Below are 25973 nucleotides of genomic sequence, written 5' to 3' on the forward strand. Positions count from 1 at the left end.
GTAGTGTTGGTGAAAAACTTTCTAAAAATTTGCTTTTGAGACTAGATCTGCAGTTGAGCATATCTATGTGTGATGTAAATGTGGTGGTGAGAAGGAGGAGGGACACATTCCAGGCAAAAGAAAACGGCATGTACAAGTGTCCTGTGGCAGAAGGAAGGGTGAATATTTGAAATTAGGCTGATAGAGTTCAGTAAAGAACTATGTGATGAGTCTTGGAGCAGGCTGTACCGGGCTTGGACCAGGATCTTGTAAGGAAGAGACTATGGAATGGGAATGGGAGATTATGATGGGGGAATCGAATTTACACTTGGAAAAAAAAATTGTCAGTTGCAATATGGTGACTATATTACAGAGAAGGCACAGTGGCTGAGAATAAAAGCTAAGACTGAATGAAAAAATTGACAGCACACTTGACTAGGGTAGGGAGAAAGAAAAGTAGATGATTCAGGAGATGATTTGAGAGATGACATAAAAACAAATGGATGCATAAGGGAAGGAAATGAGAATGAGTATTGTCCAGGCAGTCTCTAGCTTTCTCCTTTGTTCATAAGACATATGGGCCACCTCCCCTCCTACACTGTCCTCTGTCCACATTAGGCTAGTCTGGCCATCATCATTCTACCCAAACTAAAAATGATCTGAATCAGTGAGTCTCTGTGTCTGAATCGATGAGTAATTTCAGGAATTACTTTCTTGACCTCTCATTTTTTTTGATATTTGAAACTACCTTCTTGAAACTTTCTGTTCTCCTAGCCTCTATGACATCAGAGTATTGTGGGTGAACTTCTCTATCTCTGGCCACTTTTTACATGACTCATCATAGGTTTAAAGATAAAGATAGGAGACAATTTCTATCTTCCTAATAAATATTGGTATCTTAGGTCCTCTTGTAAGACTATTTATTCCATACTCAAACACATCCAATTGCTATTGATTAGCTGCTGCTGCTGCTAAGTCACTTCAGTCATGTCTGACTCTGTGTGACCCCATAGACGGCAGCCCACCTGGCTCCCCGGTCCCTGGGATTCTCCAGGCAAGAACAATGGAGTGGGTTGCCATTTCCTTCTCCAATGCATGAAAGTGAAAAGTGAAAGTGAAGTCGCTCAGTCGTGTCCGACTCTTTGAGACCCCATGCTTGATAAGCTAGTGACTTCCTAATTAATATCCACGGTACTTCCTCTTTCCCTCCTTCATGGCTCTTCACAAGTTTTTGTGAACTTTTATTCTTTTCTAAATTCAGAAAGCAATCCAATCTTTTGCAAATGCCAAGTCATAAATAAAGAACTTGCTTTAGCTGTACTGTGTCAGTATTCTTACTCCAAGTTTGCCTGTGTTTATTTGTATCTTTGCTACAGACTTGTCAGATTTTGATGCTCCCAATATGCAAACACAGTTGGGCTGAAATCAACTCAAAGCAATTAAGTTTAATGATTCAAGGGCTTTCTTTCCTCAAGTATTTTCCTCCATAACCTAAAGTAATGATACTTATTTTATGCTCCTATAATAGATAATTAGAAACTTTTTTTTTTGATAAGGATAGGGCAGAGGAAGCACATAGTTTTCAATGAAAAAATTAAATTGCATTAAGCCCTCTAAGAAATACACTTTATTTAATGTATTAGTTTAAAACACAGTAGAAGATCATATGTTTCCAAATGCATAAACTATTGCAAATTCCTTGGTGATCCAGTGGTTAGGACCCTGTGCCTTCAGTGCTGAGGGCCTGGGTTCAATCTCTGATTGGGGAACTAGGATTCTATAGGCTGAACAGCATGACCAAAAAAAGATAAATTATTATTTTTGTTAATTTATATAGACAGCATTCTATTTTTAGGATACTTAACCTGATTAAAAAATATTTTTAGAAAAGAATACATGATTATCCTTACCATCTAGCTATTTACTATCTGAAATAAACATAAGTGAGTCTTGGAAGAGTAAAGTAGATCTTATTGTGGGAGTATGAATTCTGATTCTGGGTGTCTGGGAAGGTTTTGTGGAGGAGATAGCATTTGATTCAGACTTTAATATACAGGTATGAATTTAAAAGAGCACATGGAAGGATAGGTTTTTGACATAATAAATGGTTTGCAAAAGGATAAACCCCAAATTGTTTAATTATTTTCTTCAAGAACTAGATATCCGTTGTACCTGGTATGTAAAGTGTTCTAATAGACACCAAGGGATTAGATACTCAAAAGAGGAGAGGTGATAAACATGTTTATCTACATGTGCAGGAACTGAAATGAACATCTCCTTCCCCTGCGCTTGCTCCTGTTATTAGGACATCTAGGTTGCAGACATTTGATTAGAAAGTGCCTTCTACTGAATTGAAGTTCTGCATTGCCAGCCTTTTACTTTGCTAAGAGGAGCCATCTGAAATTAATGCATAATTGGTATGTAAATTTCAGGCTCAGTACTCATTTCAGTATGGTTGTAGGCATGATAATATGAATTTGGCTTACTTAGGTAGAAAACAAAAGAGACTTCACTGGAAGATACAAGCTAGTGCGCATAAATACAGGCAGAGGGCTGAGACTGACACACGAACTGCTCCAAGACTCCTCTCAGGAAGTGGTAGATATGCCCACACCAGGGCAGGAAAGGACTAGGCACCTTGATTAACTGTCATACCAAGACTTCATACCACTGAGCTAGAGGAGGAGACAGCAGTTGTCCAAAGGGAAATCAGACTGTTCTTGACAGAAAAAGGAGCAGATGTTGGGTAGAAGGCCAGAAATCTCTTCTACTTTTGATTTTCTTGTTTCCTGAGTATTTTTATTTTTAAACTTTTATATCTTATGGACTAAATATTTGTGCCCGCCCCCCAAATTCATATGGTGAAATCTTAACACCCAAGGTGATTGGACTGGGAGATGGAACATTTTGAAGGTGATTAGGTAATGAGAGAAGAACCTTTATGTATGTAATTAGTGCCCTTATGAAAAGGAATCCCAGAGAACTCTCCTGCTGTGTGAGGTTCCAGCTAGAGTAGAGGGTCATTCTAGGAACCTGGAAGCTGGTGCTCACCAGGCATTGCATCTGCCACCACCTTGATCCTAGACTTCCCAAACTCTAGCACTGTGAGAAGTTAATTCTGTTGTTTATAAGCTATCCAGTCTATTACTTTTGTTACGGAACACTAATAGACTAAGCCCTATTTTTCAGGTGGTGGTATAGGTTGTTATTTCTTATCTCTAATTTGTGAAGCCTTTTCTATGACTTCCTAGCCTTTTCTGTGTGTGTGTGTGTGTGTGTGTATATATATATATATATAGTCAGTTCATGCTTCTTGTAGATTTTCACCACTTTACATTAATCTTCAGGAAGGAGTGTCTTATACAAACAAATGAAAATCAACACAAAGTCTAAATGTGTCTGTGTTTTGTGTGTATGTATGTCGAGAGTAGTACATCAGAGTTACCTGGGGAAATTTTTTTTTTAAACTTTTTATTTTATGTTCAAGTAGAGCTGATTAACAATGCTGTGATGATTTCAGGTAGACAGCAAAGGGACTTAGCCATGCATATACATGTATTCTTTCTCACTTGTAAAACTTTAAAAAGTTGAATTAAACACAGTTTATACCTCTTATAACTTCCACCCACAGTTCAGTTTAGTTGCTCAGTCGTGTCCGACTTTGTGACCCCATCCATGAACTGCAGGACGCCAGGCCTCCCTGTCCATCACCAACTCCCGGAGTCCACCCAAACCCACGTCCATTGTGTCGGTGATGCTGTCCAACGATGTCATCCTCTGTCGTCCCCTTCTCCTCCTGCCTTCAATCTTTCCCAACATCAGGGTCTTTTCAAATGAGCCAGCTCTCCACATCAGGTGGCCAAAGTATTGGAGTTTCAGCTTCAACATCAGACCTTCCATGCACACCCAGGACTGATCTTTAGGATGGACTGGTTGGATCTCCTTGCAGTCCAAGGGACTCTCAAGAGTCTTCTCCAACACCACAGTTCAAAAGCATCAGTTCTTCGGCACTCAGCTGTTTTTATAGTCCAACTCTCACATTCATACATGACTACTGGAAAAACCATAGCCTTGACTAGAGGGACCTTTGTTGACAAAGTAATGTCAACAATGAGTCCAGGTTCCTGAGCAGAGAATTTCTCTCTTAAGAACATGGGTCAGGGATGAGAGGTACTATGTTCTATGCCAGGTGAAGGGGAAGGATCACAGTCCAATAAATAGAAAAGATGCCAGGGATATTAATTAGTGTACAGAACTGGAACTAGGAAGAAAAGAACAAACATCAGTACGATAGTAATTAATGTGAATTAATTCAAGAATTGTCTAGCCAGGCTTTATTGTCTGCAATATTTTCAATATACCTGAAAGGGCAGTGCATTCAAATTTAAAACTTCTAGAATGTGATACATCTTAGAAGGCCAGAAGGACTTATGCGAAGGAAAGAGGCTCATGAGAGAGATGCTGAAAAAATAATCACTCCCCTCTGAGTAACATGGCACTATTTCCCTGTTTGAAGATTTTTTATGTGACTTTTGCAATTATTAGAGTATCGGCAGTTATTTTAAAGATAGTGTTTAATCTTTTATTTAAAAAAATGAACGAAATTGTGTCCTGGTCTTTTCTTTGTAATAAACTTGTGAATCTACCTGAGTGCCTTTGGCCCCATTTAGGATAATTTAGATTCTGATTTTCTTGGCCTTGGGTAAGGCACAACATCAATAAAAAGTCTGGTCAATCATTTCAATGCAGGAAATTTTCAGTACTTTAAATCGGGGTGGCATAAATGGCATACATTGTTTCCTGGTTAATAGTCTTCCTGTCAGTGGATGGTTTGAATGTATTTCTTCTCTGTTTGGCTTTGTTTCCCTGTGTGTAAAATACTGGGTGAGAGAATACGGTCAGAGGTCACAGACTGGTGAACTATGAACTACAGTAAGCGAACAGACTGTTAGTTTGACCAAGGCTGTGAATTTTTCCTTGTATTTTAATGAGGTCTAATGCCATTAGACAGGGCATATATGCTCATGTTTGCCTGAGGCCCCACCACCCTACCCCACCTACTGTTACATATAGACTCTACATTTGTATATCTTGCCTGAGTCCTTAAAGCATTTTGATTTGTGGCTCTTTGATTAGAAATTGTGTCATATATCTTTAGACTCCTAAGGTTTTACTTCTATAAAATCTCTTGAGAGAGTGAATGTTCTTCCCCATCCTGGATTAGTAAAAGATAAGATGATCTGGAAGGGAATTCATACATCTTCAGGGCTACCAAGTATCAAATTGTCTTCATGCACTGTCTCATTTAATTTTCAAAGTACTCAAGTTAGGTAGATACTGATACTATCATACCCATTTTATAGATGCCAAAATTCTCTCAGATATTACCATTTTATCCATGGTCAGAAATATTGATAATTGTGGGAATCAGGTTAAAATCCAGACCTATTTGTCTCCAAAACCTCTCTATGAATAATTTCCTTTAGAGGACAGACGTCTTTCACAAAGATCTCTTAAATAATACAACTTTACTTAGACTTTTGAAAAAAAGTTCAATATATAAAAGATGTTAAATGTCCAAATATCTCAAAGTATCTTACAAAATATTTTATTTGCATGCTATTTTCTTCGACCAGTAGGGAGTTGCCTTCATGTTTCGCCTAGGAACATACCTGACTGCCTGAAGAGCCACACACAACTTATGAATATTAGAAGAAATTTGGCTTTCACTTACCTCAGCTGGTAAAGAATCGACCTGTAATGCAGGAGACCTGGCTTCAATCCCTGGGTTGGGAAGATCCCCTGAAGAAGGAAAAGGCTACCCACTGCAGTATTCAGGCCTGGAGAATTCCATGGACTGTATAGTCCATGGGGTTGCAATGAGTCAGACACGACTGAGCAACTTTCACTTTCACTTTACACATTGATTTGACCTAGAAAAGATGTCACAAATCACTCAAATTAGAAATTTAAAGATATTTTTAACACATAACTTTTTCTGGTCAGTTCAGTTCAGTTCAGTTCAGTCGCTGAATCACAGCACGCCAGGCCTCCCTGTCCATCACTAACTCCCGGAGTTCACTCAGACTCACATCCATCAAGTCAGTGATGCCATCCAGCCATCTCATCCTCTGTCGTCCCATTCTCCTCCTGCCCCCAATCCCCCCCAGCATCAGAGTCTTTTCCAAAGAGTCAACTCTTCGCATGAGGTGGCCAAAGTACTGGAGTTTCACCTTCAGCATCATTCCCTCCAAAGAATATTAACTATCCTATACATTTAAATTTGTTTGTATAAAATATCACTGAAACTCTACGAGCCTTAATTTGGTAATCGTAACTGACTATCTAGAAAGCTTATCTGATGTAGAACAGTTCTTCTGGTAAGAAGTTTGGGTACATCTGAATAAAAGAAGACAGAAAGAATGTCAATATAGTCATTCATAGACTAGAAAATTTTGAGATGTATTTTCAACTCAGTATTTTGTAAATAAAACTTAAATATGATAATATAGAAAAGGCAGAGGAACCAGAGATCAAATTGACAACATCTGCTGGATCATGGAAAAAGCAAGAGAGTTCCAGAAAAACATCTATTTCTGCTTTATTGACTATGCCAAAGCCTTTGACTGTGTGGATCACAATACACTGTGGAAAATTCTGAAAGAGATGGGAGTACCAAACCACCTGACCTGCATCTTGAGAAACCTATATGCAGGTCAGGAAGCAACAGTTAGAACTGGACATGGAACAACAGACTGGTTCCAAATAGAAAAAGGAGTATGTCAAGGCTGTATATTGTCACCCTGCTTATTTAACTTATATGCAGAGTACATCATGAGAAATGATGGGCTGGAAGAAGCACAGCTGGAATCAAGATTGCCAGGAGAAATATCAATAGCCTCAGATATGCAGATGACACCACCCTTATGGCATAAAGTGAAGAGGAACTAAAGAGCCTCTTGATGAAAGTGAAAGAGGAGAGTGAAAAAGGGCTTAAAGCTCAACATTGAGAAACGAAGATCATGGCATCCGGTCCCATCACTTCATGGGCAATAGGTGGGGAAAGAGTGGAAACAGTGTCAGACTTTATTTTTGGGGGGCTCCAAGATCACTGCAGATGGTGACTGCAGCCATGAAATTAAAAGACGCTTACTCCTTGGAAGGAAAGTTATGACCAACCTAAATAGCATATTCAAAAGCAGAGCCATTACTTGGCTAACAAAGGTCCGTCTAGTCAAGGCTATGGTTTTTCCAGTGGTCATGTATGGATGAGAGAGTTGGACTGTGAAGAAAGCTGAGCACTGAAGAATTGATGCTTTTGAACTGTGGTGTTGGAGAAGACTCTTGAGAGTCCCTTGGACTGCAAGGAGATCCAACCAGTCCATTCTGAAGAAGATCAGCCCTGGGATTTCTTTGGAAGGACTGATGCTAAAGCTGAAACTCCAGTACTTTGGCCACCTCATACGAAGTGTTGAATCTTTGGAAAAGACTCTGATGCTGGGAGGGATTGAGGCAGGAGGAGAGGGGGACGACAGAGGATGAGATGGCTGGATGGCATCACTGACTCGATGGACGTGAGTCTGGGTGAACTCCGGGAGTTGGTGATGGACAGGGAGGCCTGGCGTGCTGCGATTCATGGGGTCGCAAAGAGTTGGACATGACTGAGCGACTGAACTGAACTGATGATAATATAAACAGAAACTTTGTGTTTAGGATGATTTTTATGTTAACATTAATAATTAAACTTACTTCAGTAACATGGTAACCAGCAAATGTCCAGAATAAAAATGCTTGTTTAAAAAAAAATAAAGATAATAAATTAAAAATTAAAGTGTATCCACCCTTCCCACTAGTACCATAAGTTCATTCTCTATGTCTGAGAGTCTACTTCCGTTTTGTTGTTGGTGAACCACTAAGTCAAGTCTTGTCTGACTCTTTGAGATCCCATGGACTGCAGCCTTCCAGGCTTCTCTGTCCTACATTTATCTGGAGTTTGCTTAAATTCATGTCCACTGAGTCGTTGATGGTATCTAACCATCTCATCCTTTTGTCTTCTATCTTTCCTGGCATTAGGGTCTTTTCCAATGAATTGGCTCTTTATATCAGGTAATCAGAGTTTTAGAGCTTCAGCATCAGTCCTTCCAGTGAATATTCAGGATTGATTTATTTTAGTATTGACTGATTTGACCTCCTTGCAGTCCAAGGAATTCTTAAGAGTCTTCTCCAGCACCAAAATTCAAAGCATCAATTCTTAGGCACTCAGCCTTCTTATGATCCAGCTCTCATATCCAAACATGACTACTGGAAAAACCATAGCTTTGACCATACAGACATTTGTCAGCAAAGTGATGTCTCTGCTGTTTAACACACTAGGTTTGTCATAGCTTTCCTTTCAAGGAGCAAGTGTCTTTTAATTTCATGGCTGCAATATCCATCCACAGTAATTTTTTAGTCCAAGAAAATAAAATCTGTCACTGTTTCCACTTTTCCCCCTTCTATTTGCCATGAGTATGACGGGACTGGATGCTATAATCTTCATTGTTTGAATGTTGAGTTTAAGCCAGCTTTTTCACCCTCCTCTTTCACCCTCTTCAAGAGGCTCTTTAGTTTCTCTTCAGTTTATGCCGTTAGAGTTGTGTCATCTCCATACCTGAGGTTGCTGATATTTGTCCCAGCAATCTTGATTCCAGCTTGTAACTCAACCAGCCTGGCATATCGCATGAAGTACTCTGCATAGAAGGTAAATAAGAAGGGTGACGATGTAAAGTTCTCCTTTCCCAGTTCAAAACCAGTCCATTGTTACATGTCCAGTTCTAAGTGTTGCCTCTTGACCCTCATACAGGTTTCTCAGGAGACAGGTAAGGTGGTCTGGAATTCCCTTCTCTAAGAATATTCCACAGTTTGTTGTGATCCATACAGTCAATGACTTTAGCGTAGTTACTGAACAGAAGTAGATGGTTTTCTAGACTTCCTTTGCTTTCTTTGTGATCCAACAGACATTGGCAATTTGATTTCTGGTTCCTCTGCCTTTTTTTACATCCAGCTTGTACATCTGGATGTTCTCAGTTCCTATTCCGTTGAAGCCTAGAATTTTGAGCATAAACTTACTAACATGTGAAATGAAAGCAATTGTCCAGGTGGTTTGAACATTCTTTGGCATTGCCCTTCTTGGGGATTGAAATGAAAAACTGACCTTTTCCAGTCCTGTGGCTGAGTTTTCCAAATTTGCTGATGTGTTGAGTACAGGATTTTAAGAGCATCATCTTTTAGAATTTTAAATAGCTCTGCTGAAATTCTGTCACTTCCACTAGCTTTGTAATAATGCTTCCTAAGGTCCACTTGACTTCACACACCAGGATGCCCAGCTCTAGGTGAGTGATCACACCATTGTGGTTATCTGGATCAGTAAGACCTTTTGTATATAGTTCTTTTATGTATTCTTGCCACCTCTTAATCTCTTCTATTTCTGTCAGGTTATTACTGTTTCTGTCCTTTATCATGCCTTTTTCTATTTTGTGATAAGTTCATTTGTTTTATTTTTTAAGATTCTGCATGTTTGTTGTTCTCTTTCTGACATACTTCACTTACTGTGATAATCTCCATGTCCATCCATGTTTCTGCAAATGACATCATTTCACTGTTTGTAATGGCTGAATAATATTCTGATGTATGTATGTACCACCTTTTGTTTATGCCTTTCTCTGTCAGGGGACATTTAGGTTGCTTCCATATGTTGACTATTATAAACAGCACTGCAATGCACATTGGAGTACATAGATCCTTTTGAAAGGATGTTTTTCTCTGGATATATGCCCAGGAGTGGGCTTGTGGATCATATGGTAGTTATGTTTTCTTAAAAATATTTATTTATTTATTTGGCCATGTCAGACCTTTTTGGGGTACATGGGCTCTTCGTTGCAGCACAGGCTTCTCTCTACCTGTAATTCATGAGCTTAGCTGCCCCATAACATGTAGGCTATAGTCCATGGGGTTGCAAAAGTGTCTGACATGACTTAGAGTCTAAACAACAACAGCAACGTGGGATCTTAGTTCTCTGACCATGGATGGAACCTGAGTCCCCTGCATTGGAAGGCAGATTCTTAACCAATGGACAACCACAGAAATCCATATTTTTTAGTTTCTTGAGAAACCTCCGTACGGCTCTCTATAGTGTTTGTACCAATTTACATTCATACTGACAGTGAAGGAGGGTTTCCTTTTCTCCATACCCTCCTCAGCATTTATTGTTTGTAGATTTTTTGATGATGGCCCTTCTGACTGATGTGAAGGAATATCTCATTTTAGTTTTAATTTGCATTTTTCTAATAATTAATTTAATTTGCCTTTTCTAATAATTAATGGTTATTAGAAATTATTACTTTCTAATAATTACTTTTTATAAAATTAATATTTCTAATGTTGAGCATCTTTTGGTATGCTTCTTGTTCATCTGTGTGTGAATCTCTGTGCATGCTCAGTTGTGCTCGACTCTTTGTGACCCATAGACTGTAGTCCACCAGTCTCCTCTTCCATGGCATTCTCTAGGCAAGAATATTAGAGTAGATTGCTATTCCCTTCTCCAGGGAATCTTCTAGATCTAGGGATTGAACCAGTGTCTCCTGCATGGCAGGCAGATTCTTTACTGCTGAGCCACTGGGGAAGTCCTCTTGGCCATCTGTATGTCTTCTTCAGAGAAATGTCTATTTAGGTCTTCTGCTCACATTTTGGATTGGATTGTTTAGCACAGATTGGGAATCTGAGATTGTCATGCACACACTACTATATTTAAAATAGATAACCAATATGGACCTACTATATAGCACAGGGAATACTGCTTCAGTTCAGTTCAGTTCAGTCTCTCAATCATGTCTGAATTTTTCAACCCAAGAACCACAGCGTGCCAGGCCTCCCTGTCCATCACCGATTGCCAGAGTCTACCTAAATCCATGTCCATTGAGTCGGTGATGCCATCCAACCATCTCATCCTCTGTCCTTTCATTCTCCTCCTGCCCTCAATCTTTCCCAGCATCAAGGTCTTTTCAAATGAGTCAGCTTCTCGCATCAGGTGGCCAAAATATTGGAATTTCAGCTTCAGCATCAGTACTTCCAATGAATAACCAGGACTGATCTCCTTTAGGATGGACTGGTTGGATCTCCTTGCAGTCCAAAGAACTCTCAAGAGTCTTCTCCAACACCAGAGTTCAAATGTGTCGATTCTTCGGTGCTCAGCTTTCTTCACAGTCCAACTCTCACATCCATACATGACCACTGGAAAAACCATAGCCTTGACTAGAGGGACCTTTGTTGGCGAAGTAATGTCTCTGCTTTTTAATATGGTATCTAGATTGGTCATAACTTTTCTTCCAAGGAGTAAGCGTCTTTTAATCTCATGGCTGCAATCACCATCTGCAGTGATTTTGGAGCCCCCAAAATTAAAGTCTGACACTGTTTCTACTGTTTCCCTATTTTTCATGAAGTAATGGGACCGGATACTATGATCTTAGTTTTCTGAATGCTGAGCTGTAAGCCAACTTTTTCACTCTCCTCTTTCACTTTCATCAAGAGGCTCTTTAGTTCTTCTTCACTTTCTGCCATAAGGGTGGTGTCACCTGCATATCTGAAGTTATTGTTATTTCTCCCGGCAATCTTGATTCCAGCCTGTACTTCCTCCAGCCCAGAGTTTCTTATGATGTACTCTGCGTATAAGCAAAATAAGCAGGGTAACAATATACAGCCTTGATATCCTCCTTTTCCTATTTGGAACCAGTCTGTTGTTCCATATCCAGTTCTAACTGTTGCTTTCTGACCTGTGTACAGGTTCTCAAGAGGCAGGTCTGGTGGTCTGGTATTCCCATCTTTTTCAGAATTTTCTACAGTTTATTGTGATGCACACAGTCAAAGGCTTTGGCATAGTCAACAAAACAGAAATAGATGTTTTTCTGGAACTCTCTTGCTTTTTTGATGATCCAGAGGATGCTGGCAATTTGATCTCTGGTTCCTCTGCCTTTTCTAAATCCAGCTTGAACATCTGGAAGTTCATGGTTCACGTATTGCTGAAGCCTGGCTTGGAGAATTTTGAGCATTACTTTACTAGCATGTGAGATGAGTGCAATTGTGCGGTAGTTTAAGCATTCTTTGGCATTGCCTTTCTTTGGGATTGGAATGAAAACTGACCTTTTCCAGTCCTGTGGCCACTACTGCGTTTTCCAAATTTGCTGGCATATTGAGTGCAGCACTTTCACAGCATCATCTTTCAGGATTTGGAATAGCTCAACTGGAATTCTATCACCTCCACTGGCTTTGTTCATAGTGATGCTTCCTAAGGCCCACTTGACTTCACATTCCAGGATGTCTGGCTCTAGGTGAGTGATCACACCATTGTGATTATCTGGGTCATGAAGATCTTTTTTGTACAGTTCTGTTATTCTTGCCACCTCTTGTTAATATCTTCTGCTTCTGTTAGGTCCATACCATTTCTGTCCTTTATTGAGTCCATCTTTGCATAAAATATTCCCTTGGTATCTCCAATGTCCTGTAATAACCTAAATGAGAAAATAATTAAAAAAATAATAGATACATTTATAACTGAATCTCTTTACTGTATACCTAAAACTGACATAAAACTGTTAATCAACTGTATTTGAATATAAAATTAAAGAAATTTTTAAAATGTCTATATAGAGTATCTTTCTGTAATTTTTAAACTTAGGTTCAACCAACATTCATCTATTTGACCAAAAGATTGAGCCAATAATTTCATATTTCTACTTAAAGCAAACAGTGCTCAAATTTAAAGACAGCTATTTCATGCAAGTACAGTGCAAATTATTATAAAATTTATTAAAGGAATTAGACTGCTAAATTTTACTTTCTGTGAGTGGTGTTTTAAGAATGGAGTGGGGCACAGAAATGACTGCCCTTTTCAAATAATCACAAATGTGCTAATTATGTGGCTGATATGAAAGTTGAGGCATTGTGACCTTCAAGCCAACAAAAGACCTTTTCAAGTAAGCCATTTCCATGTACATTAATAAAGTGATCAATGCCACTCCACAGTTAAGTAATATATGGCTGTTATTTCATTATATGTAAATGCAAACCAAGGAGTTGTTTCACTGCCAACATATTTAAAGTAATGCTATTAAAAAAAAAAAAAAGCAAAGGCTGTAAATCCATGTAAGTAAGAGTTTTTGGTACTCTATAGATAGTTATCCAAAGATATGTTTGTTGTTCACTTTCAACACACGAAGTTTAAGTGAAGTTTCTCTGCAACTGATTGGATTTTGGATTTGATCAGTAAAAACTGCCTTATGTTAAAGCATATAATAACTGAAACTTAAGGAAAATGATTGTTAGGAAAGCGATCTCTTTGCAGTGATGGAGGCAGTGACATATTTTGTAGATCCAAGAAAACATTGCCTCTGTACATGAACACTCACCTGCTAGCAAGGGGGATGTTGAATAAGACTGAAGTTCAAAGGAAAAGGATGGAATTCCACAATCTTTCTCACAACTTATTCATGGTATAAAGAAAATCTTTATAAACATTGGACTTAGGTCATCACCATGAAGGCAGTTGTTTTAAAGGGCAATCATATCCCTGGAAAACAGTGTGTTTCAAAACAATAATGTATAAAAAAATATGGATATTACTAAAGGCGTGAATCAAATAGACTGCTGGAATGTCAAATAGTGCCAATGAAGTTGTAGTAGAAAATCAAGAACAGGAAGAAGAATTCAATTATCTTGTATTTGCCCAGCTTTGTAGCATATTTGATGCTGAATAAAACATGAACAAAGATATAGTCATGCTTAATGCAACTTAAGAGTGCATAATAGACTTCTGGGAAATAATAAACCAATTACAAACTTAAACCACAATCATATAAGAGTCCAAGAATTTATTAGCTTTCAATCCATGGATAAACTTTTTCTCAGTCTCATAAGAAACCATAGCAACATCTTATTATGGGTTAGATATTGATACCAAGAGACTGTTACAGGTATTGCAAATTCGTTCACCAGTCTTCCTGTTGGCTTTAAACACTACTGTATGGTCCTTTGTTGTTATTTAATAGATTTCTGAATGCTTCCAATGACATTTATGAAGATGCTGTAGTCACTGAAATTTTCAGTGAACATTTAAACGCTCTTGTCTGTGATAACAGATGTTTCTGCATTTCCTTGATAATCTGAGATAATTTCCATTATTTTGTATTTAAGGTGGCAAATCTTGCTTGTTCCATGTCAACAAATGAAGATGGGATTAAGATTGTCAGAGTTGCTGCCAATCACCTGGAAACCTTGTGTCCACAGGTATGATAACTGTCTTTCATTAAACTAGCTATAAAAAAATTATGTGTATGATCTTTTTAATGTGTTGTTGGATTCTGATTGCTAGAATTTTGTTAAGGATTTTTGCATCTATGTTCATCAGTGATATTGGCCTGTAGTTTTCTTTTTTTGTGGGATCTTTGTCAGGTTTTGGTATTAGGGTGATGGTGGCCTCATAGAATGAGTTTGGAAGTTTACCTTCCTCTGCAATTTTTTGGAAGACTTTGAGCAGGATAGGTGTTAGCTCTTCTCTAAATTTTTGGTAGAATTCAGCTGTGAAGCCATCTGGACCTGGGCTTTTGTTTGCTGGAAGATTTTTGATTACAGTTTCAATTTCCATGCTTGTGATGGGTCTGTTAAGATTTTCTATTTCTTCCTGGTCGAGTTTTAGAAAGTTGTACTTTTCTAAGAATTTGTCAATGCAAACTAGTACAGCCACTATGGAGAACAGTGTGGAGATTCCTTAAAAAAATGGAAATAGAACTGCCTTGTGGTCCAGCAATCCCACTGCTGGGCGTACACACGTGTACCCCAATGTTCATCGCAGCACTGTTTATAATAGCCAGGACATGGAAGCAACCTAGATGTCCATCAGCAGATGAATGGATAAGAAAGCTGTGGTACATATACACAATGGAGTATTACTCAGCCATTAAAAAGAATACATTTGAATCAGTTCTAATGAGGTGGATGAAACTGGAGCCTATTATACAGAGTGAAGTAAGCCAGAAGGAAAAACACCAATACAGTATACTAACGCATATATATGGAATTTAGAAAGATGGTAACAATAACCCTGTGTACGAGACAGCAAAAGAGACACTGATGTATAGAACAGTCTTATGGGCTCTGTTGGAGAGGGAGAGGGTGGGAAGATTTGGGAGAATGACATTTAAACATGCAAAATATCATGTAAGAAACGAGTTGCCAGTCCAGGTTCAATGCACGATACTGGATGCTTGGGGCTAGTGCACTGGGACGACCCAGAGGGATGGTATGGGGAGGGAGGAGGGAGGAGGGTTCAGGATGGGGAACACATGTATACCTGTGGCGGATTCATTTTGATATTTGGCAAAAATAATACAATTATGTAAAGTTTTAAAATAAAATAAAATTAAAAAAAATTATGTGTAATGCTGAAGACTTTCATACATATGGAAACATTAAAATGTATATTTTAAAAATATAAAATGACTCATCCTAAGGTCATAGTTTACTCTTTACTAAGCACTTCATTCTTTATTTAACACCTGGTTCTTATAACAGTTCCTGAGAGACCATCTTAGAATTTTCTGAAAAATATAGTTTGAAATCAAAGCAGTGTTTTGTCCAACAGATCTGATTTATTTTTAGTCATTATTTAATTTGAAATCTCAAATCATATGAAAAAGAATTTTTTTTTCCCTCTTTTATCAAAAGAAGGCATGAGTTTGAAAAAAGCCAAGAAATATTGTCTTGTCTGGAATTCAGGAGTTTTTTAAAATCCAAAGAGAAACATATTGCTTAGGAATTATTTCTAGATGAGTAATTGTCTCAAAACTATGATTCAGGATACACAGGAGAAAGGGACAACAGAGGATGAGATGGTTGGATAGCATCACCAACTCAATGGGCATGAGTTTGAGTAAACTGTGGGAGTTGGTGATGTACAGGGAAGCCTGGTGTGCTGCAGTCCTTGGGGTCAAAAAGAATCAGACACGACTGAGTGACTGAACTGAACTGAACTGAGGATACACATAAGGTCAATCCTTTGTTGCCTTAGAATATGCAACAAGTGATGTAGATAATTACTTCCCAATTAAAACCACAGTAGTTGTAAAGATGTGAAATATAATAATGATTAGAAATTTCAAGTCTCTGGACTTCTGCTGGAATTCTAATTTTACTAAAAGCACAATGTGTGTGAAATTCTTGCTTGCTTTGCCAATGATTTCATCTATAAGAATATTTAAGAAATAGTAAGGTGACTGCTTCTTTAGACTTAATGCTGATTAACAAATTAAAACTGGCTGAAGTACAATCTAGAGGACCAGCAACTGAGATCTCATAACTGAGGTCAGTTTTCTCTGAGGTCCCATAGGCAACAGAACTGTGCAATAGGCCTCTGAAGTGGCTGAATCACTTACATTCCCCTCAGTAGTTTGAGTTTTCGTTTCTCCATATTGTAGATAACACTTGATGCTGTCACTTTTGAAATGTCTTTTGAATCTGAATAGTATTCAGTATATCTCATTGGTTTCAATTTATGCTTTTTTATGATTACTCAAGAAAACACTTAAAGAAACAGTTATTAACCATTTGGCTTTAGAAGTCTGAATTGCTTAAACCCTTTGACGATTTTTAATTGCTTGTTTTTATTGCACTGCTTAGATTTATTAAAAATATCTTCTGTTGACTGTGGCTTTTCCTTTAACTTTGAATATAGTATTTTAATCCTAAAGTATTTTAAGAACTATAATATGAACATATGATTCATCTTTTAATTTTTTAATTAGACATTTGAGCATCTACTCTGTGGCATGGTATGTTGGTTTGGGCTTTGTCAAGAAATTCTTCCAACAAAAGGGTTACATAGTCCCCATATTTTCTTTTTAAAATAGTAAATACTGTTATTTAACATTTAAATCTTTATTTTATCTGAAATTTATTTTTATGTCTAACAGGAGGTTGAATCTATTTTTTTAAACAGTGGTAACCACTGGGCTATCATCCTGTATTAAAAAGTTGATCCTTTACCAATTATACTTTATTTTTTAGATTCCATATATAAGTGAAATCATGTGATACTTACCTTACTCTGTTTGACTTATCTCATTTAGCATATTCCTTCTAGGTCTATCAATGTTATTACAGTGGCAAGGTTTAATTAATTTTTATGGCTGAGTAATATTCCATTCAGAGAAGGCAATGGCACCCCACTCCAGTACTCTTGCCTGGAAAATCCCATGGACGGAGAAGCCTGGTAGGCTGCAGTCCATAAGGTTGCTAAGAGTCGGGCACAACTGAGCGACTTTACTTTCACTTTTCACTTTCATGCATTGGAGAAGGAAATGGCAACCCCCTCCAGTCTTCTTGCCTGGAGAATCCCAGGAACAGAGAAGCCTAGTGGGCTGCCATCTATGGGGTTGCACAGAGTTGGAAACGACTGAAGTGACTTAGCAGCAGCAGCAGCGGTGTTCCATTGTGTTTTTGTTGTATGTGTGTGTGTACAACATCTTCTTTATTCACTCATTTATTGATAAAAACACTTAGAATGCTTTAAAATCTTGGCTATTATAAATAATGCTGCAATGAACATGAAAGTGAAAGTGAAGTTGCTCAGTTGTGTCTGACTCTTTGCTACCCTGTGGACTGAAGCCCATCAGGATCCTCTGTCCATGGGATTTTCCAGGCAAGAATACTGGAGTGGGTTGCCATTTCCTTCTCCAGGGGACCTTCCTGACCAGGGATCAAACCCAGGTCTCCCTCATTGCAGGCAGAGGCTTTAACCTCTGAGCCACCAGGGAAGCCCATAGGAATACCTATATCTTTTTCATTTTTTAACTTTTTTTTTAATTAAAAAAAATTTTGGCTGTACTATGGCTTTTGGTACCTTACTTCCTGAACCAGGGACTGACCCATGCCCTCGGCAGTGAAAGAGTGAGTCCTAACCACTGGACCACCAGGGAATTCTCAGATATATATTTTTTTAAACCAATGTTTTTGTTTTCTTTGGATAAAATTCCAGAAGTAGAATTGCTGGATCATTTGGTAGTTCTATTTTTAATTTTTTGAGGAACCCCCCCTACTGTTTTTCATAGTGGCTACCCAATTTACATTCCCATAAATAATGCACAAGGGGTCCCTTATCTCTACGTCCTTGCCTACACTTGTTATTACAACAGGTGAAGTAATAGCTCATGACTTCAATTTGCATTTCCCTGATGATTAGTGATACTGAGCATCTTTTCATGTGCCTGTTGGCCATCTGCATACTTCTTTGAAAAAATGTCTATTCAGGTTCTTTACCCATTTTTAATTGGGTTGTTTCTTTCTTTCTTTTTTGATGTTGAGTCTTATGAGTTCTTTGTTTTGGATGTTAAGCCCTTAGTGAGTATTTTGTTTGCAAGTATCTTCTCTCATTCAGTATGTGGCTTTTAATTTTGTTGATAGTTTCCCTAACTGCACAAAAGCTTTTTAAGTTTGATGTAGTCTCATTTGTTTATCTTTGGTTTTGTTTTCTTTACCTGAGAATACATATCCCCAGAATATTGCTAAGACTGATGTCAAAGAGCATCCTGCCTACATTTTTTTCCTAGAAGGTTTATGGTTTGGGGTCTTACCTTTAAGTCTTCAATCCATTTTGAATTTATATATGGTATGAGAAAATAGTCCAGCAAGTAGCTGTCCAGTTTTCCCAATACAACTTATTAAAGAAGGTATACTTTTCCACATTGTATATTCTTGCCTCTCCTCTTGTAGATTAATTGCCACATAAGTGTAATTTTTTTTTTTCTGGGCTCTTTTCTATGTTCCACTGACTTATGTGTCTGTTTTTGTATGTTGTATGTTTGCAAGTTTCATCTGTTTTTGTACCATACTGTTTTGATTACTGTGCTTTGTAATATAGTTTGAAATCAGGAAGAATGATGCCTCTGGCTTTGTTCTTCTTTCTCAAGATTATGTTTGCTATTTGAACTCTTTTGTGTTTCTATACAAATGAATTATTTGTTCTAGTTTTATGAAAAATGCCACTGGTATTTTGGGATTAATTACGTTGAATCTGTAGATTGCCTTGGGTAGTATGGTCACGTTATCAACACTAATGATTCTTCCAATCCGAGAACATGATTTATAAAGATATTGCAGAGGCATCTCTTTGTGTCTCCTTCAATTCCTTTATTAGTGTTTTATAGTTTTCCTAATAAGAGTCTTTTATTTCCTTAGATTTATTTCTAAATGTTTTATACTTTGTCATGCAACTATAAATTGGATTATTCTCTTAATTTCTCTTTCTAGTTTGCTGTTAGTGCATAGAAGCACAACTGATTTCTGTATATTAATTTTATATCCTGAAACTTTATTGAATTCACTGATGAGTTATAATAGATTTTTGTAGCATCTTTAGAATTCTCCATATATTGGATCTTATTGTCTGTAAACTGTGGCAGTTTTACTTTTTGCCTTAAAATTTAGACTCTTTCATTTCCTTTTCCTGTCTGAATGCTGTGTTTATTACTTCCAACCTATGTTTAATAAAAATGGCAAGAGTGTACATCCTCATTCCTGATCTTAGAGGAAATGTTTTTAGCTTTTCATACATTGCATATGATGTTGACTATGAGGTTTTCATATATGGCCTTTATATTTTGAGGTGCATTGCCTCTCTACCCACTTTTTTTGGATTTTTTGGATCATAAATGAATGTTGAATTTTGTCAAAAACTTTTGCTACATCTATTGAGATGATCATATGCCTTTTACTGCTCAATTTGTTAATGTGGTATATCACATTGATTGTTTGAAAATACTGAACCATCTTTCATCCCTGGGATAAATCCTACTTGCTCACAGAATATGATCCTTTTAATGTATTGTTGAATTTGGTTTGCTAATGTTTAGTCGAGGGTTTTTACATCTATGTTCATCAATAGCATTAGCCTATAATTTTGTGTACATGTGTCATATCCTTGTTTTTGGTGTCAGGGAGAGTTACAGTCTTAATTGTGACTTTTGGTTACATCTTGATATCTTCTAGTCAATTTTAGATGCCTTGTTTCTTTCTTTAAAGTATTACTGTTCTGCTCTGCTCTTTTATGTAACTTTAAGTATCTACTTAAAAAGTTCTATAAAAATACACATTAGAATTTTTTATTGAAATTGTTAAAATGTTTTAGATTTTAGATTATTTTAAGGAAAAGTGGCTCCTTCAAGATATTAAATATTTCCATTAATAAACATGTTTTATATATCCCCATAATCAGATCTTTTTTTTAAATGTCCTTCAGAGACTCTTTAATATTCTTTTATTATTAATTACAATAAAGTCCATGGCTATATTTTGATGGAATCCCAATTTTTCTCAATAGGCCAGAAAACTTTCCTAAAGACCAGACTCAAATATTTAATTTTCCCTTTACATCTCCACATTTATACCTAGAAGACATCTAAAACTTAAAATAGCCAAATGGAACTCCTAATAGTTGCACCCCCGCCTCATTTTGCTTTTCTTCAGTCTTACTGATTTTAGTTAACAGCATGGCCTTTCACCTAGTTTCTCTGAGGAAAAACCTAGAGATTTTCTTTCTTTTTCTTTTTTTTTAATGCAATAAATATTTATTGAACATATGCTATGTGGTAGGTATCATTTATGCAGCTGGGGAGTAAACAGTAAAGAAAATATATTAGTCAAAACTCTTGTCCTAGTGAAACTCATATTTTAATTATATCTAATGGCTAGTTTTCCTATTTAATCCATTAACAAGCCCTAAAAGTTTCAACAAAAATATTTGTCTTGAATCTATATACTTTTCCTCATGTTGTTTGTCAACAGGATGAAAAATATCATAGTCTGTGCCTCATCATTTTTATCTTTGACTACAGAAATATCCTACATGGTTTCCATGCTCATACTCATGTCTTTCTAATCTACTTCCCATATAAAAACCCAATTTTAAAAATGTTTAGCATAGCAGTTGCTTTCCTTAGCCCTTTACAATAAAATGCAAAGTTCTTTTAATGAGTTATTCAGACTTACATGAAATTTCTACTGCCTAACTGTCAACTCTACTTCATATTATTTTCCTTTGCATTTGTTAGATCTCTGCACTTTGGCCTTTCTCTTTCTAGAACACAATAAGCTTTTACCACCTGAGGGAGTTCATACTTGGTAATTTCCCAGTTTGTTTTTTTCATATGGCCATATGATCAGCTTCTGTTATGTTCAATTTGTGAAAACTGGGCTCGAATATCATCTCAGACATCAGCCTCTCTAAGTTACCTATCATGTCACCATATTTATTTCTTTTAAAGTCTCTACTATAATTTGATATTATATTTTATATTATTTTGTTAGTTTTTTATTGTACACTGTCCACTCTCACATATAAAGTTTATGAAGGCAGTGATTTATTGTTTCTTGTTCACTGCCTGTATCCCACATACCTAAGAGAAATGCAGCATATATTGGATGCTCAATAACTATTTGTTCAATATATGGGCAGGGTTTCTAGAATATTAAGTCATTTTATATTCATAGACTGAAATAAGATTTTTTGCAACATCTTTTAGGCATATCTCTCTTTTTTTTTTTACAATGTAAAAAATTACCTTATAATTAGAATTGTAATTGATAAAAAATAAATCATTAAAATGGCTGATTAATGTATAGTTGCTAACCTCTACTGCTGGGCTGCAATCTGCCCTTGGCCTAGCTCATTTCAGTATTTTACTAGTGATTTGGATAAAATTTTATAATTATGGTCTTAATCTTTTTCAGTTGAAAGTTAGAAGGTAAAGGGACTATATTAGCTGAAAGAGTCTGGTCATAAAGAATTTGAATATTCAAAACATGGACTGAATATTATTATATTCAGCAAAGAGTCAGACATGACTGAGCGACTGAACTGAACTGAATACTGAATAGGTAAAATATTAAACCATATATTTTTGGCACTATAAAAGAAATCTAAAAATAAATAATGGAGTGAACATACCTTAGTAAATATTTACTCTCCAAAAGGTTAGAAATTTTAGTTGATAGTAATCTCAGTATGAATCGACAATGTGATTTAGCTGTCAGAAAAGACTAATACAACTTAACATTTTTTTTCATCAAAGAACAAGTTCTAAAATTTATTCTCTACCTCTGTACTACAAAATTATTTTTTATACTGTGTATTTTTTATATAGTATACCCTGAAATTCAGAGTTAGTGGGTCTAGGGTGCATCCCCAATTGTATGTTGTGTGTATGTATGTATATATGTTGTGTGTATGCATGTTTGTAAATGTGTAAATGTGTATAAGATCCATTTTGGCAATATAACAGACAAATTTGGGCTTGGAATATGGAATGAAGCAGGGCAAAGACTAATAGAGTTTTGCCAAGAAAATGCACTGGTCATAACAAACACCCTCTTCCAACAACACAAGAGAAGACTCTATACATGTACATCACCAGATGGTCAACACTGAAATCAGATTGATTATATTCTTTGCAGCCAAAGGTGGAGAAGCTCTATACAGTCAGCAAAAATAAGACCAGGAGCTGACTGTGGCTCAAACCATGAACTCCTTATTTCCAAATTCAGACTTAAATTGAAGAAAGTAGGGAAAACCACTAGACCATTCAGGTATGACCTAAATCAAATCCCTTATAATTATACAGTGGAAGTGAGAAATAGATTTAAGGGCCTAGATCTGATAGATAGAGTGTCTGATGAACTATGGAATGAGGTTCGTGACACTGTACAGAAGACAGGGATCAAGAACATTCTCATAGAAAAGAAATGCAAAAAAGCAAAATGGCTGTCTGGGGAGGCCTTACAAATAGTTGTGAAAAGAAGAGAAGCGAAAAGCAAAGGAGAAAAGGAAAGATATAAACATCTGAATGCAGAGTTCCAAAGAATAGCAAGAAGAGATAAGAAAGCCTTCCTCAGCGATCAATGCAAACAAATAGAGGAAAACAACAGAATGGGAAAGACTAGGGATCTCTTCAAGAAAATCAGAGATACGAAAGGAACATTTCATGCAAAGATGAGCTAGATAAAGGACAGAAATGGTATGGACCTAACAGAAGCAGAAGATATTAAGAAGAGGTGGCAAGAATACACAGAAGAACTGTACAAAAAAGATCTTCATGACCCAGATAATCATGATGGTGTGATCACTGACCTAGAGCCAGACATCCTGGAATGTGAAGTCAAGTGGGTCTTAGAAAGCATCACTAAGAACAAAGCTAGTGGAGGTGATGGAATTCCAGTTGAGCTATTCCAAATCCTGAAAGATGATGCTGTGAAAGTGCTGCACTCAATATGCCAGCATTTGGAAAACTCAGCAGAGGCCACAGGACTGGAAAAGGTCAGTTTTCATTCCAATCCCAAAGAAAGGCAATGCCAAAGAATGCTCAAACTACTGCACAATTGCACTCATCTCACACGCTAGTAAAGTAATGCTCAAAATTCTCCAAGCCAGGCTTCAGCAATATGTGTGAACCGTGAACTTCCTCATGTTCAAGCTGGTTTTAGAAAAGGCAGAGGAACCAGAGATCAAATTGCCAACATCCGCTGGATCATAGAAAAAGCAAGAGAGTTCTAGAAAAACATCTATTTCTGCTTTGTTGACTCTGCCAAAGCCTTTGACTATGTGGATCACAATAAACTGTGGAAAATTTTTCAAGAGATGGGAATACCAGACCACCTGATCTGCCTCTTGAGAAATTTGTATGCAGGTCAGGAAGCAACAGTTAGAACTGGACATGAAACAGCAGACTGGTTCCAAATAGGAAAAGGAGTTCATCAAGGCTGTATATTGTCACCCTGTTTATTTAACTTATATGCAGGGTACATCATCAGAAACGCTGGACTGGAAGAAACACAAACTGGAATCAAGATTGCCGGGAGAAATATCAATAACCTCAGATATGCAGGTGACACCACCCTTATGGCAGAAAGTGAAGAGGAACTCAAAAGCCTCTTGATGAAAGTGAAAGTGGAGAGTGAATAAGTTGGCTTAAAGCTCAACAGTCAGAAAACGAAGATCATGGCATCCGGTCCCACCACTTCATAGGAAATAGATGAGGAAACAGTGGAAACAGTGTCAGACTTTATTTTTGGGGGCTCCAAAATCACTACACATGGTGACTGCAGCCATGAAATTAAAAAAGACGCTTACTCCTTGGAAGGAAAGTTATGACCAACCTAGATAGCATATTCAAAAGCAGAGACATTACTTGGCCAATAAAGGTTCATCGAGTCAAGGCTATGGTTTTTCCAGTGGTCATGTATGGATGTGAGAGTTGGACTGTGAAGAAGGCTGAGCACCGAAGAATTGATGCTTTTAACCTGTGGTGTTGGAGAAGACTCTTGTGAGTCCCTTGGACTGCAAGGAGTTCCAACCAGTCCATTCTGAAGGAGATCAGCCCAGGATTTCTTTGGAAGGAATGAGCTAAAGCTGAAAGTCCAGTACTTTGGCCACCTCATGCGAAGAGTTGATTAATTGGAAAAGACCCTGGTGCTGGGAGGGATTAGGGGCAGAAGGAGAAGGGGATGACAGAGGATGAGATGGCTGGATGGCATCACTGACTCGATAGACGTGAGTCTGAGTGAACTCCGGGAGTTGGTGATGGACAGGGAGGCCTGGCGTGCTGCGATTCATGGGGTCGCAAAGAGTCGGACATGACTGAGCCACTGATCTGATCTGATCTGATTGAAATAAAATATGCATATACATTTAGGTTCATTAATTCCACTTCTTGAAATTTATAGTACAGACACATGTGTGCACATGCACAAATGTCTAAGCAAGTTCTTTTTTATGTTTTTTTTCCTTTATTTATTTTTTTTATTTAATTTTATTTTTAAACTTTACAATATTGTATTAGTTTTGCCAAATATTGAAATGAATCTGCCACAGGTATACATGTGTTCCCCATCCTGAACCCTCCTCCCTCCTCCCTCCCCATACCATCCCTCTGGGTTGTCCCAGTGCACCAGCCCCAAGCATCCAGTGTCGTGCATCGAACCTGGACTGGCGACTCGTTTCATACATGATATTTTACATGTTTCAATGCCATTCTCCCAAATCTTCCCACCCTCTCCCTCTTCCAGAGTCCATAAGACTCTTCTATACATCAGTGTCTCTTTTGCTGTCTCGTACACAGGGTTATTGTTACCATCTTTCTAAATTCCATATATATGCCTTAGTATACTGTATTGGTGTTTTTCTTTCTGGCTTACTTCACTCTGTATAATAGGCTCCAGTTTCATCCACCTCATTAGAACTGATTCAAATGTATTCTTTTTAATGGCTGAGTAATACTCCATTGTGTATATGTACCATAGCTTTCTTATCCATTCATCTGCTGATGGACATCTAGTTACTTCCATGTCCTGGCTATTATAAACAGTGCTGTGATGAACATTGGGGTACACATGTCTCTTTCCCTTCTGGTTTCCTCAGTGTGTTAAATTTGATATAGAATATTAACTTTGGGTGCATTAATGGTGATTGGATATTTTTGTATATTATGAAATGATCACTGCAATAAATCTAGCTGCCATCTCTCACCATACAGAGTTGTTACAATGTTATTGACTACATTATATCAGTTCAGTCACTCAGTCGTGTCCGACTCTTTGTGACCCCATGAACTGCAGCACTATATGACGTATCCCTGTGACTTATTTATTTTTATGTCTGGATATTTGTACCTCTTAATCCCCTTCACCTATTTTGCCTATCCCCCCATCCCTACCACTCTGGCACACCAGTTTGTTATGAGCAAGGTTTATTTGTTTGTTATGAGCAAAGTTTGTTATCTGCAATGACAGAGCTAGAGCCAACCTAAATATCTGTTAGTGGAGAATGTTAAAAGTTGTTTAAAGTAATGTCAGCTCAATATGTATTTTAGTATGGAAGATACCCAAGATAACCAAGGAAAAGGTACATTTCCGATGAGTAT

At 37.3% G+C, this 25973-nt stretch overlaps 1 protein-coding gene across 10 annotated transcripts in view; it reads left to right on the top strand.

Moving 5' to 3' along the window:
* Window positions 1–25973, top strand: part of CTNNA3 (catenin alpha 3) — a 1912303-nt gene that overhangs the window by 1169019 nt on the left and 717311 nt on the right. For all 10 annotated transcript variants that reach the window (XM_086381634.1, XM_086381633.1, XM_086381642.1 and 7 more), the window contains one exon: window positions 14203–14295. In XM_086381634.1, the coding sequence (XP_086237760.1) occupies window positions 14203–14295 (93 nt within the window). The remainder of the gene's footprint in view (window positions 1–14202; window positions 14296–25973) is intronic.

The sequence above is a fragment of the Bos grunniens genome, chromosome 28 (assembly GCF_055505025.1).
Source record: "Bos grunniens cultivar Pamir isolate PY7600 chromosome 28, Bosgru_T2T1.0, whole genome shotgun sequence".
In the NCBI taxonomy this organism is placed as follows: domain Eukaryota; kingdom Metazoa; phylum Chordata; class Mammalia; order Artiodactyla; family Bovidae; genus Bos; species Bos grunniens.